The sequence below is a fragment of the Canis lupus genome, chromosome 12, assembly GCF_011100685.1.
Source record: "Canis lupus familiaris isolate Mischka breed German Shepherd chromosome 12, alternate assembly UU_Cfam_GSD_1.0, whole genome shotgun sequence".
In the NCBI taxonomy this organism is placed as follows: Eukaryota; Metazoa; Chordata; class Mammalia; order Carnivora; family Canidae; genus Canis; species Canis lupus.
The window spans coordinates 24414611-24431722 of NC_049233.1; the positions used below are offsets into that span (position 1 = coordinate 24414611).

The window sequence follows — 17112 nt, forward strand, 5'->3', positions numbered from 1 at the left end:
AATGAGGGAAAAGCACTTGACTATCTGTATCTTGAGGTCAAGAGTGAAGTCTGAATTTGATATACAGATTTCTGAGTAATCATTATATGTGGGTAAATTAAAACACTAAGTATGGTTAGATCCTGCAAGTAGAGTTTAAATAGGGTGGGCAAAAATGAAGCCCCATACATCTTTTAAGAGAAAAAGTAGGTTAGTGGTTGCTTAGGGTTGGGGATGGAGAATGGAAGTGGGAGGGGGGAAGGAGGAGTGACTATTTACAGGTATGGTGTTCTTTTTGAGGGTAATAAAAATGTTCTAAAATTAAATTGTGTGATGGTTGCACAACCTTGCAGATATACTAAAACTGACTGAATTGTATATTTTAAATAGGTGAGCTGTACAGCATGTGAATTACAGCTCAATAAAGTTGTTTAAAAATATTAGGCCTAAGGCAGAACCATGGGAATATCAACATTTAGGTAGAAGGATCCAGTGCAGGAACAGAAGAAACCACGGCCATAAAATGGAGCAAAATTAAGAGTATTGTCCAAAAACTTGTCAGAAAAGTTTCAAAGAGGGATCAGCAGCCAACAGTGTCAATCAAATACAAGATATGTTGATTAAGTTAAAGACTGAAATACTTTATTTCACAATTTGGAAATCATTACTGATTAGTGATTTCTTTTTAAAGATTTTATTTATTTTTGTATGTGAGAAAGAGAACGAACATGAGCCAGGGAGAGGGGCAGAAGGAGAAGCAGACTCCCCTCTGAGCAGGGAGTCCAATGTGGAGCTCAATCCTAGGACCCCAAGAAGGGCAAAGGTAGACGCTTAACCGACTAAGCCACCCAGGTGCCCAAGAGTGAGTGATTTTAAGTAGCAGTGGCAGAAGCCAGATTACACAAAGCTGAGGGAAAAAATGAGAGGTAAGGAACAGAACATGACAAAGAATCGTTCTCAGGAAACTTTCCCTGCCAGAAGAGCTAGTGGTATAGGGAGGTTTGTATTGTTTTGTTTTAAGATTTTAAAAGCTTATTTACTTATGAGAGACACAGAGAGGCAGAGACACAGGCAGAGGGAGAAGCAGGCTCCTTGCAGGGAGCCCAATGCGGGACTCAATCCCAGGACCCCAGGATCACACCCTGAGCTAAAAGCAGATGCTCAACCGCTGAGCCACCCAGGCATCCCTGTATTGTTTGCAAAAGACAGCACATAGCAACCATTCTGGAAAACAGTATGGAGGTTCTTCAAAAAGATGAAAATAGAGCTACCCTACAACCCAGCAATTGTACTACTAGGTATTTATCCAAAGGATACAAACATAGTAATTTGAAGGGGCCCAATGTTTATAGCAGCAGTGCCTATAATTGCCAAACTGTGGAAAAGGTCAAATATCCACTGAGGGATGAATGGATAAAGAAGATGTGGTATATACATACAATGGAATATTACTTAGCCATCCATCAAAAAGAATGAAATCTTGCCATTTGCAACAGCATGGATGGAACTAAAAGGTGTAATTCTAAGTGAAGTAAGTCCATCAAAGACTAATATCATATGATTTCACTCCTATGTGGAATTTAAGAAACAAACAGATGAACATAGGGTAAGGGAAGGAAAAATAAAATAAGAGGGAAACCGAAAGGGAGGCAAACCAGAGACTCTTAATTCTAGGGAATAAGCTGAGGGTTGCTGGAGGGGAGGTAAGTGGAGGGATGGGGTAACTGGGTAATGGGCATTAAGGAGGGCATTGGATGTCATGAGCACTGGGTATTGTATGCAACTGATGAATCACTGAATTCTACCTCTGAAACTAATAATATAGTATATGTTAATTAAATCAAGTTTAAATTTTTAAAAAAGATAACACATATGATGCTTATGTATTAGAGACAGGAGCCTGCAATGAGGGAGCAATAGACAATAAAAGAGGAAAGGATGATTCATGGAACAACATCTCCAAGAGTTGGTAAGAAGAGGAATTCACAACATAAGCATGAAATATTAGAATGGAGGACAGATGTGTTTTCTATTGCACTGAGAGGTAAGTTTGAAATACATTTAGTTTGTAGGGACAAAAAAGTTTAAACTGCTATTGCTTCATGGCACTGATGTTCTCTGTGAGTTAGGAGTGGCCAAGGGTGAGAGAGTAGGTTTGAGGATTTGAGGACACAAACACCTAGAATAACTTTCACGGGAGACAGATTTACAAGGAAGAAGTTTAAAAGCAGAGATATATTTTGATTACCTTAAAAAACTAATATGTTTCAAAGCTGATAAAAAAAAAACCATCTTGTTCATAACAAATTACCTGCAAATTTATTCTACTTTGCATTAGGATTTGTAATGACCACACTGAACACATGAGCAGGATGTCACAAATCCCTGGACATATGGGGTCTGAAGTCAAAATACAGCCCAATTATCCTTGAGCATTGGACCTGAAAAACATTGTATCCATGGTATTCTGAAAAACAAGCTATCGTGCAAATGCACAGCTTCAGGGCAACCAGAAAGGCCCAGATCCAGTCATTCTCCCACATCTCACCCTCTGCAGCAGTGGACATGACTCCCCATTCTTCTTAAGAATGAAAAAAGAGTTATCAGGCTGTTTCATTGTAGGTGCCAGAAAAGAAACCAAAAAATGATTTTTTTTTTTTTTTTTTGCTTCTCCTGAGAGGGATCATAGCAGTGACCTCCTAAAGTTTTCAAATGAAATAATGTTATGTCAAAGGCCTTTGCCAACTCTCAAGTAGTATACAAAATATATTTTTATTGTAGCTAGTACTCACTTATCCTTACCCTTTTTTCTACTCAATGTTGATATATCCTGAGCTCGGAAAACAATCATCTGCTTCCTAAATCTTTGCCTGTCTCATGTGTTCTGCTGGGGGGTTGGTCTCATTCCTTCTCTGTCTAGACAGATACTACCCAACATGCATGCTTCAGCATAAATATCACTGCCTCTTGGAAGGCTTTTCTGATCACCTCAGCTAGAAGCAGTCATTTCTTCACAACTATTCGAACCATTCCTTTTCTATACATAATTTGTTACTTGGTATTTTTATTAATTATATCCTCATCTTTACCTGCCTTAATCTCTCAGAAGGCAGGAATCATGTTTTACATGATGTCTTTTTAGCATGATACTTTGCCCATAGGACAAACATGGCTATTACTTCTGGAAGGTGCTTCAGTGATCATCTTCACGTTAGCAGTGAACACCAACTCTAAGTCTCAGAGACACAAGAGACTCGACCAAGATCTCACAGTTAGTGGCACAGCTGGAACCCAAAATCAGGATTCTGAACCTTATTCTTATAAACCTTTCATTAAACCAAGACCTATAATTAGCCTGGTTCTATTTTATAATCCAAATCTCAAAAAGAGTCATTCTTGAGACTTAAGAATACAAAGATTCAAACTCCTCTGGAAAAGCTCTTATTTCAACTTTCATCTAGATTGCATTTAATTGGCTTGGATTGCTTGGGGGGGAAGTGGGTTTCTATTCTTCCTTGTTTTTTTATTTTCTTTTAGCATTCTGTTTTGTTGCCATGTATCTAAAGTAAAGATAAATTATATGGTAGTGGTAACTCTGGCATATTAAAGCTCTGTGAACAGGGTGAATTTATCTTTTATACAAATGTTATTAGCTGTACTTGTATATCTTGGCCTTTGATGCTCTTGCCACACTTGTGATTCATAGTTGGAAACAGGACAGCAGTTCAGTTACCATAACAGAAGAAACCAGCAACTATAACATTTCAGCACTGATACTGGAAATAACCTAGAAGTAATCGTCAAGGGCAGGGGCTATACCTCAGACCTTTTGTTAGCCCTACTATCTAACATCAGACTTTGTATGGAACAAAAAAGTAAATTCGTTTATTTTGAAAATAATTGAATGAAGCTAAATGAATACTGTATCATGGGTAGAGTTCAATTTATGACTGATTTAATTAATATAAATTAATTTAGACCTAGAATTTAACTCTAAGCAAAGAATTTATTTATAAAGATAACACAACTATAAAAGAGAGCTAAATAATAAACTATCATTTTCTCTAATCCATTAAACTGGGTAATTCTCAATGAAATATACAGATTTAATAAGAAGCTATGAAATATAGTTATTTTGCTGACTATTCTTGCATGGTTTGGTAAAGGGACTCTCTGGGAATATAATGAGGCCAAGAGAGTTTGTGTGAAACATCCTTTCATCTAGGATAACTTGGATAATCACTGGAAAAGCCTAAAGGATTAATCTTTTCTAAGAGAAATGTCCACTAAAAATTCACTCGACTTAGCTCATCTCTTTCATTGAGAATGTTGGACATATTATTCTCTGAGCTATGAGTGACACAATTAAATACCACCAGGCAGACAAAATGTAGCCAGGGCATTCTTGTCTTAGCCCTTATCTTGCTATGTGACTCTTTGGGAACTGCTTAACCTGAGTTAACTCTTTTGGCTCCTTTACCTGAAACGGGAAGTGAAGATACTTACTCAAATCCTGATAGACATACAACACACTCTTCCCCCTGCTTATGTGAAACAAGGCTTCCCTTATTCCACTGAGCTGATGAATAGGGATCATTTAGCACTGTTCACTCGGGGGTATTCTCAAAGGGCATGATAATTGTCTTCACTGAAGTACTCCTAAGACTCTTTCTTGAAATCTAATGGTGCCTCAATTACCTATATCACTTTCTGAAATTCCCTTAAAATCAGGATTGTCACTGCCTGATTTTCACCACAGGAATCCAGGGTAACAGTCAACCATTGTGTAAAGTCACAGCATAAAACATAAATCCTCAGGAAAAGCACCCTTCTTAGATACCCAGATTGAACACCTGCTGTCTAAACTGGGTCCTACTTCAGTGTGAAGTCATTTCTCTTCATTAGCTATTTATGACAAAGAACAAAAAAACTATACAAGTTCTTTAAATTCATACACAAAACACATATTTCTATCTATCTAATTGGGTCCTTATAACTGGCAATGAATTGGGAGTTACAGTGTTCAGCCCTTGCTGGCTGGGTTACTATTTTCACATTCTCACATGCTCTTATTAAATTTTAGAGGACTATTAAAGCCAGTAAAGATGAATTTACAAGTATGTCAAAGTCAAAAGCATTGGTAGGCAGTTACAGTTACAAAATATCTTGTAAACAGCTATAGTATTTAGTTTTAGCTTCATGAGGAAGAAATTGCTGCATGTTGAAGAACTGTGTTTGTTATATACGTAGTGAAGAAAAACAAAGCTGGAGCTTCTCAGATGGAGAGATGTGACTTTCTTCACAAAGCAGAGTGGGTTCTGATGCCATGGTTCACCTCCCTGGACAAGTATCTCTCTAACTACCTGGAAAGGAACATCCTGAATTTTCCTGTCCAGTTGGACTCCTTCCTGGGTGTGTAGATAGCAGATGCAATATCCTCTGCCAATGAAAGCATCACAGGGCTAACAAACTCCTTCACATGTTCAAGGGCTTTCCCAAAGCTCTTTTACATTTCAAAATGAGTCAGCATATCCTAAACTCATTTTCCTCATTTGGCCACTATGGAAATGCTGAAAGTGAATTATCTACTTACTGAGATCAGAATGAGGAAGGCACTAGCTTCTTAGATCAATATGATTATGACTTGCCTAAAAATCAAAACATTTTCTTTGAGAAATATTTTGCAGCAGCTACTACTAAGAAACAACAAGAACATCCATTATGCTACTCAAATTCTAATTTTTTAAAACGCTAGAATCCAAAAAATTCGGAGATATTTCTCCAGGAGAAAATTCTTCAAGAAATAGCATTTTGATCAAAAGAGACGAAAAAGTAATTCCCAACGTTTTCCTCAAGGGAAGACATAAAAATATTTTACCACAAATAAAACAGTGAAGAAAATAGTGAAGAAATGTGACATCTTCATACAACACAGTCTCAGGATTTTCACTTACAAGATAAGTGAGTAGTTTATTCAAAGAAATTTGGTACAAAAAGGAACACAGGTAACTCATCAAAAAATTAAGCTAATATTGTATTTAATTTCCCGAGAAAAAAATTTTTTTTTCCTTTTTTTTTTAAGTAGCTCTGCACCCAATGTGGGGCCCGGAACTCACAATCCTGAGATCGAGACCAGCATGCTCCACCGAGTGAGTCAGCGAGGCACACCAAAAAAAAAAAAATCTAACCAAATCCATTTTGTTACACTTAGTGACTTAATTTCTAACACAAACTCCAGGGCAATTTTTAAAAGCTAGAGATTCAGTAAATGTTGAATTCCAAGCAAAGTCCTGAGAATGTGCATTTTTCTTTGCTGCCCAACTCTGAGTTCTACTGAGCCAATTCTGGGAACTGGCACACACTGAGAAATTTTTCACTCATTCAATAAGTATTAATTAAGAACCCACTATATACCAGACAGTGGGGAGACAGCCCTAAACAAGAGAGACATGTTTCATGTCCTCAAGGAGCTCATAGGCTAGCAGATGAGACAAACACGAAGTATAGACAAGATGTCAAACTAGACTAGGAATTTTATGAAATGAGCCAAAGCTTTAAACAACTGCTTCTAGCTTTCCTAACCAAATGCAAGCTCAAGACAAATGCTTCACTCACAGATAACTACACAAGATAGTCCTACCTCATTTTTTTGGTTTGTGTATCGGCTGAAATGCCTAATGGCTGATATGATAATCCATAAAAGGATTATTCTGATTCTATCACTTAACTGTATGGAGTTGGTAATCTCTTTTTAAAATCAAAGTCCTAAATTTTGATGTTTGCACTCTGACCATTATTTATTTTTTGTCACATCTAAATGGGTTTATTCTATTAATCAGATATCCAAAAATGTTTCATACCAGGCATGGTTCATGTTGTTTCCCATAAATCTCAATTAATTAGTTAAGACTTCAAATTGCACAAAGATTTTTATTTCCCAATTTTTTAATTCAATTTTTAAAATCAATTTTACAAGATGCAATGATAACTAGCTCCCCAGTACTAAATATTCTCTCTGAACTTAGTGTGGTTTTTTACATAGTTACTTGTAAATTCCCCTCCCACTATAGCCCTGCAGGGTACTACTGCTTCTATTTTTCAGATAGGGAAACTGGGGTGCTGAGAAGTTAACGTTTCCCAAAACCACACAACTAGGTAGTGTAAAGACAGGAAAGGAACCTCTTGATTATCTGACTAGTTATTCTCGTAAGTATCTTATATTGAGAACAGAGTTCTCACCCTTCAGAGTTCTACATGCAGGAGAATTACTCACTGTGCAACACTATAATGACGCTATAATAATGCAGTTAATGCTTTTAAGCCACCAGAGTCCATTAAAACATCTGATTAACTAGTGAAACAAAATGTGAAATAACTTCTCAGGTAAACGGCAAGGAAATGAAGGGTGTCTAACTATGAAGTCTTTGCTAAAATGAGGAAACCACATCAAGTATTGTTACCAGTAACCTCCAAGCCTGGCTGTGTGAAACTCTCCTAAAAAGAGAGAAAAATTATCTCACATTAAGTGGGGGGTTGGCCTGGAAACTCATAAAGGAATGCTGGGCCAGAGACAACCTGTGATTTTTGTTTTGTTCTACCTCCAGTGGGGCTCAGTCCAAGAGCAAGCGGCCCTAATCACTGCACCCACATCATCTGCTCACAGAGGCATGGTCCACACGCAGAGAGCAAAGACCAGCACACACCATCGGATAAAGCCAGATAACCACCATCACCTTGCAAAAATCATCGGATGGCCCCCAAAAAAACACGGACAGCTTTATGAGTTAACAGGAATGTAACCTTGAAAGACCATACGATGAAATGCATATGGATCAAGTCGCTGGGCACTAACTTCCTAAGACCTCTTTCTCCTCTTGTCTTCGGCTCTCCAAGGGAACAACCCCAGGCAGCTGACAGCACCGGGAGAGCTTCCCCGGGCAAACCCCAGACCGTAAAGGAAGCTGAGATCCACCCGGTGGCTAAGTTTCCTAAGGTCTGTAGCGCCTTTGGGGGCCGGGCCGTCTCTACCCCCTCTGGTCCAGCGGCTCCGCTACACCAGAGATTCGCCCACACCGTTCATTTGCTGGGCACCCGTGTTGGGGAATCGCTTAAAAATAAGCGTTCCTTTCGGCTTGGGGGCAGCATGCTCGCCCTTCAATGCCCTACTGGTTTCTTAACACGCATATGGTTAATATGGGTACTCAGGAAAGAGAACTTCTTCTGACCTTGAGCGTGCGCGCTAAATAAATTACCTCAGAACGAAAGTGGTGGGATCTCATAACAGCATCTAGGGAGAAAAGAGAAAAACGAGACTTCATTTAACTCCTTGTTCTTCGAGTTACTAATGACTTACGTGAGGGACAAGGGTCGGGAAGGCACGTCCCGGACTCCTTGAACGCGGCGGGGACACACCGTGGGGCGGGGAGGCTACTAGGCCACCGGTCCCTCGGGGGAGTTCTCCGCGAGAAGTTTCAGGGAAAGTTCTGGGAGAGTGCGGGAGCCCCGGCTCTCCCTGCCTTACTTTCTCACCCCTAAGCTCCAGCGATGGGTGGGCGAAGGGAGGATGCCGCAGCCCCGGATTCCGCTCCAGGGACCCTTGGGGCTCTAGCAAACTGACCCTCGGAATCTGCGTCGGTGCCTCCCCTCCGGGCCCCTGGGCATCCCCGCGGTCGTCGCGGCCGTGCAGCCCGGGGGTCACGGTAAGGAGGCGAGGGCAAACAGGGGCAGAGGGGCGTTGCACGCAGAAGCGCCCCAGGCTGGCGGAGCGGGCAGTGATGGGGGCAGGGGACCGCCGCGCGGACGGGAGCGAGCCGCGCTTCGCTCTCCGAATTGGCTTAGACGTCCCTCCCAGCCCGAAGCACCCCGCCGCGGCGTGGCTCACCTCGGCTCCTGGAGCGACCCGAAAAGACCGATTTCATCGGATGCCTCCCCTTCTGGAGCCTGCGGTGCCAGCAGCAAAAGAAGACGATGGTGGCGATGGTGCCCAGCAGAAGCAACAAGAGGAAGAGGGCGCATTGGATGCTGTAGGGTCTCAGCAAGACGAGGAAAGCCGCGGCGATCATGGTGCGGGCGCGGCGGGGGCGGCTCGGCGGCGGGGCTGGAGGGCGGCGGCGCAGGCAGCCGCGCCGGGCGCTCCACGGAGCGGCGGGCACGGGCGAGCGCGGCTCGGCGCGTCAGGCCCGGCGCTCGCGGCCCCGCGCCCGGCCCAATGGCTGCGCAGCCCGCGCCGGCCGCGCTATGCGAGCGCTCCGGGGCTGCGGGGAGCGCTTGCCATGACTCAGCAGACGGCGACGAGGCAGCGACTGGGCGGCGGGGAGCCTCCCCCCTCCCTCCCCGGGCGCCCCCGCCCCCGTCCGCGCGCAGCCCCCGGGCGCAGCCCCGCCAGGGACGCGGCCGGCTGGGAGGAGGAGCAGCGCTGCCGCCGCGGCCACCCGGCTCCCGCGCATCGTCCCGCGGCCGCCGCCGGCCTCGGCATCCCAGAAGCGGGCGCACGTGCGTCGGGGCGGGGACGCGGCGCCCGGGCTGCAGCGGCGGAGGCCCGCGGGGGGCGGGAACGGGGCGCCGCGGCGGGGGCTCGCCTGATGACATCACGGCCGGGCTGCGGCAACGCGGGCGCGCGGACATGGCTGCGGCGGCTTCGGCGGCGGCGGCGGCGGCGGGCTGCGCCCGGGCCTGAGCGCCCAGCGCCCTCCCGCGGGGCCGCCCGCCAGTCCGCGCGGTCGGCGGGTGCCGGGACCCGCGCCTCTCCGCTCCCCGACGCCCGGGGGCCGCCACCTCTCCAGCCTCCCTGCGCCGATTGCGGGGGAGCCCGGCGACAGGGGGCGCCAAGGAGCCAGGGGGGAAACCGTGAGGCGCCGGCGGGAGAGCCTGCAGGCGGTGCTCCCCCCACCTCCACCTCCACCTCCCCGCGCCCCGCCCCGAGGTTGGGGCTTTGGAGGATGCAGCCGGGTGAGCTATTGCTTGCGGGGGGGTTCCTCGCACGCCGAAGCGTGAACGCCGGGAAGGGCCTTCCCTGGGGATTGGGGTTCTCCAGGACACGGGAGGCCCAACCTCTCCAAGCCCCTCTACGGCGGGGGCGCTCCCCAGCGGGACGCCCCGTCTGCAGAGCTAAGCTGTTAACACCCCCACACGAGGTGCCAGTTTCTCGGCGGAGAAACGGGCACGTTAGACCCGCCTGCATCCACGCGTGTACCGTCAAACCTTGACTCATCGAAGTGCGTTCGAAGAGAGGCAATTTCAGGTTTGGGAACTGGCAGATGAAGGAAGTTGGAGATTGTCTTGTAAATATTTTGAGGGGAAATATTTTAGGGAGTGTGAGAAAATACGGCTCTGTCGCACTCAAAACGCACACATTCGCTCCTGCCCCCCTCCTCTTTCTTCATAACCAGCAAAAAAAAAAAAAAAAAAGTATATTGTTGGTGGCCAGGAGATCTTACAGTGGCCTCTGGTGCGGTGCCAACGCAGAAGGTGTGGCGGGAGCGCTGCAGTGTGCCTTTCTGCGGACAGCCACTGCCACCTGGCCCGGAAGCCGCTGCGGCTGCAGTCTGCGGCATGTGTTGGCCTTGGCCGGCCGGGTACTGTACCGCGTTATGCTGCTCCCGAGGCAATGCAGGCATTCCCCGGGGAGGGGGGGGGGCGGGGAGAAGAGCTGGGTTTTGCTTGTTTCGTTTTATTTACCGGCATAAGGCAACTGCCATTATAGTGACCTAAAGTTGCACATTGTTGCATTTGTGGCTTCTAATAACTACGAGGTGGACTCTTGCTTTGGAATATTTAAGATACTGAAGAAATTGTCATAAGAAAAAGTAATCTGTAAAATTCTGAAAAGCATTTAAAGAATAGATGGCAATACTTAAGTTGGGTTTGCTTGTAGGATCTCAAAATCAGTATTGTTTTCTAACTATACAAAATCAACCGTACGACTCTGCATAAAAGCTTAACCACTGACGTTTTCAAGGCCTTGAATTATATTGCCATGTGTGACCGTTAAAGGAAACTCAAAAAGGCATTGCCTGCTGTGTTTCCTAAAGGCCAGATTCATAAATGTGGGAAGCCATGGATGAAATTTTCTTATGTACAAGGTTGTTTCCTAAAGCAAAATAAACATTCAAGTTGTTGACATGTTGCATCATATTCCGTTGTTTCGGTCTGAAGATGCAAGGACCTTGCTTGCAGATACTGTATATGGTGAGAATGTTGAAAGTCAAAGAATAGGCTGCACTACAAGTCAGGATGGACTTCATAGGTCCCTGGCGCCCAGGGTCAGCCAGGTAGCACTGCATCATGTTCACATTGCTCAAAGGTCTCCTACTACTGCAGCCCACTGCAGTGAGAGACTGTATTCCTGTGCATTGTTCAGGAGTATTGAAGAGAATCCTGAGAGTTGGCAATGTGTGGCACATCAAGAAAGGAAGAATTATTTACTGCATTGACTCCCAGTGGCCTGGGAGAATAATTTAAAACAACAACAAAACTGAACTAACCTTCTACAAACATTGGCAGAAATAACTAATAGAATTTAGGAAGGTCATTTTTACTGTATACTTTCCCACTAACTAAAATTTGTGAGTGAGCTAAAATGGCCAAAATATCCTTGAAATGTGTCTAAGACCACAAACACGGCATAGTATCCAATTTGTTCCAAACTCTGCATTTTTAACAACAAAAAGCAACTAAATAGCAATTATAGTTTTCTGAGCTCTTACTTTAGCACAGTTGCTACCATCCTGTGTCTTGCTGCAGCCATTTATAAGTTTCAAGTACACGCAAGAACATCATTTATCTCCCTTGGCAGGCAAATGCCTTAACTGCTGTGCAGTAGAATTGTAGATTTTTTTTTTTTAGATGCATTAACGCCTATTCTTTACATCAGTTATCTCAAGGATACTAATAATAAGGAAACCAAATAATTGAAAGAATTTTTAGTATTTAGGTTCCATTGCTATTTTCTGATTTGTTACTAATTTATCATTTCCATATCCAAATAATGGCAGGTTTTTAATTGCTTCTTTCTGTGTGTTTATGTGATGCTAATGCATTATGGAATTTAATAAATATTAAATCAACCAATCAATCCTTTTTGGAAGTTAATTTAGTAGAATTCCTATATTTTTCTTTCTGCTAAGTTTTTATTACAAAGAATAATTGACATTGTATCAAAGTCACAAAAAAGTTGAAGCTTGGCAGTAGGGATGGAGAAGGAAGGTCCTTGGTCAGATGTTTTATATGGGGCAGCCCCAGTGGCTCAGCGGTTTAGCACCGCCTTCAGGCATGGGTGTGACCCTGGAGACTGATGGTCGAGTCCCACGCCCAGCTCCCTGCATGGAGCCAGCTTCTCCCTCTGCCTGTGTCTCTGCCTCTTTCTCTCTCATGAATAAGTAAATAAAATCTTTTTTAAAAGGCAAATGTTTCATATGAAAAACAATAAAGATGGAAAAGGATAGATTAGTTTTTGACTTTTTATGACAGTGAGTTAGCATTATCATCCAAGGGAAGACAAATGAGTTTATAAAAATGGTGAAGAGTGTTTGGTATCAGGCATGTAGAAAATGATCCATCATGCAGCCCTTATTCCCTTTGGCTTCTCAACCAAATTGAGAATATACCTGAGGAACCAAAATGAGATTGAAATATTAACTTTTAAATAAATAAATAAATAAATAAATAAATAAATAAATAAATAAATAAAAAACTTTATTCAGGGTAAATTCAGATTGAAGAACATGAGTTAGATTCAAGGTCAAAATGGGACATCTTATTGCTTTTCCCCTAAATCTGTGTACCACCCAGTCACAGCTGAAGAACTACAGGCAGTCCCAGCACCAGCGCACCAGGATACTACTTCTTTGCTGGAGACCAGAGGTTGTAAAGAGCCTGACACTCTCCCACCCACAGGGCTTGCAGCAGGATGGAGCAAGAGACAGGACCATATGTGAGAAGGGGACCTTTCATACATCAGCCCTACCCAATAGTGGCTGGAAGGCCCTCCCTGAATCCCCCATCACTGAGTTATTCACCTCCCAAAGTAAGAGTGAGTAAGGGGCTTTTACTACAAAGAAGCTGCAGTATTTCTCTAGAGATTGGAAGTTGTGGCACAAATTCCTAATTTATGGGTTGGAAAGAAAAGAAGGCTCCACCCTAATCCATGTAGTGACCAACTGAGAAAAAGAGAGGAAATGAAGATGACTCAAGCCTTGAGCTGGAATGGAAGGACAGTCCTGAAGGAAAATATGACAAGCTAAGTCTAATACCCATGGAGACAGAGGTGTTGGAAGGATATCTATATGTGAGATTACCCAGCAAGCCCATGGAAACATGGGTGGAGAGGTCAGAACCAGATATAGACTGGGTGTCACCAACATGAATTATTATTGAGGTCATGGAAATGGACAAAATGACTAAGGAAGAGAAACTACACGGAGAATTGGGGGCAGCCCCGGTGACTCAGCGGTTTAGCACCGCCTGCAGCCCAGGGTGTGTGATCCTGGAGACCCTGGATCGAGTCCCACGTCAGGCTTCCTGCATGAAACCTGCTTCTCCCTCTGCCTGTGTCTCTGCCTCTCTCTCTCTCCTCTGTGTATTCTCATGAATAAATAAATAAAATCTTAAAAAATAATAATAAAAAAAAAGAAACTACATGGAGAATTGGAATTGGAACTTTGGAGATGACTTCCATTTGTGGACTAGAGAAGGCCAGCAGAAAACAAGCCTATGGAAGCCCAAGTGGGAAGTGTTCCAGTGTAGTGGCTTACTAGAACAGAGGCACAAATGTAAGATTAAGGTGTGCAAGGACTGAGGACCCGTGACTAGGAGACCTCTGGAAACCTTCCAGAAAGCTGATTCATCCTAGTGGGGAGGCTAAAACCAGACATTAACAGGTTGAAGAGAGAGTAGGAGGTGAAAACAGGAGAGAGCCTCTGTCCACAATCTTTGGAGAAATTTAACTCTAAAAGTTAAGTTCTAACTCTAAAAGCTAATTCATCTAAAAGAGATGAGTAGAGCTGTGCTTAAAGCCTAAGTAATGGCTTTTCTGTTTTTTTTTTTTTTTTTTTTTTTAATCAAGATAGGGTTACTTTAAGTTCCAGGGAGCTTGATAAAACCAGCAGTGGGAGAGAAATTAAGAGTTAAAGAGAGGAGAGAAGAGGGCATTCTTCTAGGCATTTATAGTTTAGCACTTTGTTTTTTAAGATTTTATTTATTCATGTGAGACACAGAGAACGAGGCAGAGACATAGGCAGAGGAAGAAGCAGGCTCCCCTGGGGGAGCCCAATGTGGGACTCGATCCCAGGACCCCGGGATCAGGCCCTGAGCTGAAGGCAGACGCTCAACCACTGAGCCACCCAGATACCCAGCTGTTTGTTTTAACATACCTGCAGTCCCCCAGATGGGTTCTTTCTGCTCTCCAGGGGCTTTTCATTATGCAGTTAACACTAACCCTGAGTAGTTAGGATGGCTTTCTGCCCATGGTCTCCTCCCCACCAACCCTGGCTACTAACCCTCAGACAGAATGATTTTTAGGGAAAGATAAGGAATACCTTGGAATATAGCCCAAATTATCTGTAAGCTTTTATTATAAACCTAAATGGAAATGAGTATATTTTCAAACTGGTAATTATACAATGACATTACATTGAAATATTATCCCCTTAAAAACAAAAAGTTTAGGTAAGAATGGTTTTAGCAATAATTTTTTTAAGATTTTATTTATTTATTCATGAGAGACACGGAGAGAGAGAGAGAGAGGCAGAGACATAGGCAGAGGAAGAAGCAGGCTCCATACAGGGAGCCCGATGTGGGACTTGACCCCAGAACTCCAGGATCATGCCCTGAGCCAAAGGCAGATGCTCAACTGCTGTGCCACCCAGGCATCCCAGCAATAAGTTTTTAGAAATAAATCCTACTGAGTTTCGGCTGGTAACCTTGGATGGATCACAATTGTCTTTTTAAATTTTGTTTTTTTTTTTCAAGGAAAAATAATTATTATTTGCAAATATTATTTTCAGCAAATATTCCCTGTGAAAGGACTTTATATTCATTTTACCACAATAAAAACTTTTAAAACAACTTAAAGGCATATTTGTAAAAGAAAATACTTCAACTGAATTATTCCAAATCGTTCTTGTAACATTTTAGAAATTTTAGAGCTTAATTAGAATTTGTTGTGCTATGGGTTGTAGGATCCAGAATAATGCTGTTAAGGGTGGGGGGAAATGTTCTTTTTTATGAACATTACAGGCTTCTCAAAAATGTCTACTGAGTCTGAGAGTTTAAAAAAAAAAAGTCAATGTAATTGAATTCATCTACTCTATAATGCTTTACAGACAGTTTTTGGAAAGTAATCATTTATTATTCACTAGCAAATAGAATTCATTTATGTTGTTTCTAACAGAGTGTGAGATTAGTCATCCAGCAACAAACTGAGTCATTTGGCCAGAAAATTTACTCATAGTTGTATGAACTGCCAATGGAAAAATTGAGCTGTTCATAAATCAAATTATAAAGCTCTTAGAGTTATAAATCACTGAGCAGCATTGTTCATTATTATTCAGATAGTGGAAAATATTTCCACCATTTCTAAGTGGGGCAATTTACAAAGCAAGTTTGAAAGCTAAAGTTAGGGGATCCCTGGGTGGCGCAGCGGTTTGGCGCCTGCCTTTGGCCCAGGGCGCGATCCTGGAGACCCGGGATCGAATCCCACGTCGGACTCCCGGTGCATGGAGCCTGCTTCTCCCTCTATGTCTCTGCCTCTCTCTCTTTCTGTGTGACTATCATAAATAAATAAAAATTAAAAAAAAAAAAAGAAAGCTAAAGTTAGTGCCTTCTAGTTCCAAGGTAAGGGTTACAAGCATTTATACATTCACAAATAAAAACGGGGGGAATAAGGTAGGAGGCTCATAGTTGCATAGTAAATATGAAATGAATAAAATCTTGACTAATGTCTATGAATGAAATTCCAAATTATCTTAATTTTTGAAATGACAGCAACATATTTTTCAAAGATTTTGTGATTTGTTTGAGAGAGAGAGAGAAATAGAGAGCACAAATGGGGAGGAGAGGGAGAAGCAGGGAGCCCTGTGTGGGGCTCGATCCCAGAACCCCAAGATCACCACCAGAGCCAAAAGCAGCTGCTTAACCAGCTGAACCACCCAGGTGCCCCAACAGCAACATTTAATAGCTAAATTATGTGCATTTCTTTTGTAGCACTTTTGCATTAAATATTTTGTGTCAATAGATTTATATGCTAATACATTAGCATGCTGAGAGCCTGAAAGAATAATGTCACCAAGGCAGCAGAGGTAGCAAGTATCCCAAGAACAGAGAACTTCAACAAGTAACTTATGATTAGCAAAGAATGTTTCAATAATTCCAAAGGTTACTGAATTCCAGAGGTTACTGAAATTATCCCAATGTAATGACATCCTATGGATCTATTATAGAAGAAAAGTACATCATAAAATGTCTTTGTTAACCCCCAAACACTTTTTGGAGTAAAAAAAGGGAAACAAACAGCAAACACACTAAATTAGAATATAGTGGAGTTTGTATTTCAATGAAGAAAGCCAAAAACCTAAAGCCTATTCTTGCTGTCCTATCTGTTGCTAGAGTTTTTAACCTGGAATTCATGAATGGAATTGTAGGGTCCAGAAATTATATATAAAAATATGGGTCTCTTTTGGGGAACAGAGTCCATAATTTCATTAGGTTCTTAAAGAGTTATTAAGAGAAAGAGAGAAGAAGGAAGGAAGAAAAAGGAGGAAGGAAAGGAAAGGGAAAGGAAAGGGAAAGGGAAAAGAAAGGAAAGGAAAGGAAAGAGAGGGAGAGAGAGAATTATCAGAAACCATACAGATTTATACAGATACCAAGGCTTCTGCAGTATCAAATGATTTTCTCAATCCATCAACATTAGCAGCACCTAGGTACCTCCCCTGAGATTGAGAGAAGTGTCCCAGGATGAGCAGAGGAAACTCTCAACTCTAACCTATAAAAGTTCAAGGACATCTCCCAAACGCAGGTGAAAGCTGCGCATGCTGAGACTAATGAGAGGATGTACTGTGAGTTCTCTGTCCTCCCTCAACTTTGAACAGATTAGGAAAGAGACCAGCGAGTTCCCTAAGGTAACTTTCATTGAGATGT

The 17112-nt window shown here is 42.9% G+C and overlaps 2 protein-coding genes across 21 annotated transcripts in view; one reads left to right on the forward strand and one right to left on the reverse strand.

Moving 5' to 3' along the window:
* The window catches only part of DST (dystonin), a 480589-nt gene extending 471519 nt beyond the window's left edge, over positions 1 to 9070 (reverse strand). For 11 of the 16 annotated variants that reach the window (XM_038554403.1, XM_038554389.1, XM_038554383.1 and 8 more), the window contains exons 1-2: positions 8861 to 9070; positions 8205 to 8266 (exon numbers count right to left, since the gene is read on the reverse strand). In XM_038554403.1, coding sequence (XP_038410331.1) covers positions 8205 to 8266; positions 8861 to 9041 — 243 coding nt within the window. In that variant the 5' untranslated portion in view covers positions 9042 to 9070. The remainder of the gene's footprint in view (positions 1 to 8204; positions 8267 to 8860) is intronic. The other 5 variants (XM_038554397.1, XM_038554385.1, XM_038554380.1 and 2 more) reach the window with 3 other exon arrangements.
* Positions 8825 to 17112, forward strand: part of BEND6 (BEN domain containing 6) — a 59214-nt gene continuing 50926 nt past the window's right edge. For 2 of the 5 annotated variants that reach the window (XM_038554404.1, XM_038554406.1), the window contains exon 1: positions 9727 to 9927. The gene's annotated coding sequence lies outside the window, so the exon portion shown is untranslated. Of the gene's footprint in view, positions 9043 to 9686; positions 9928 to 17112 lie in introns of those variants that run through there. The other 3 variants (XM_038554405.1, XM_038554408.1, XM_038554407.1) reach the window with 3 other exon arrangements.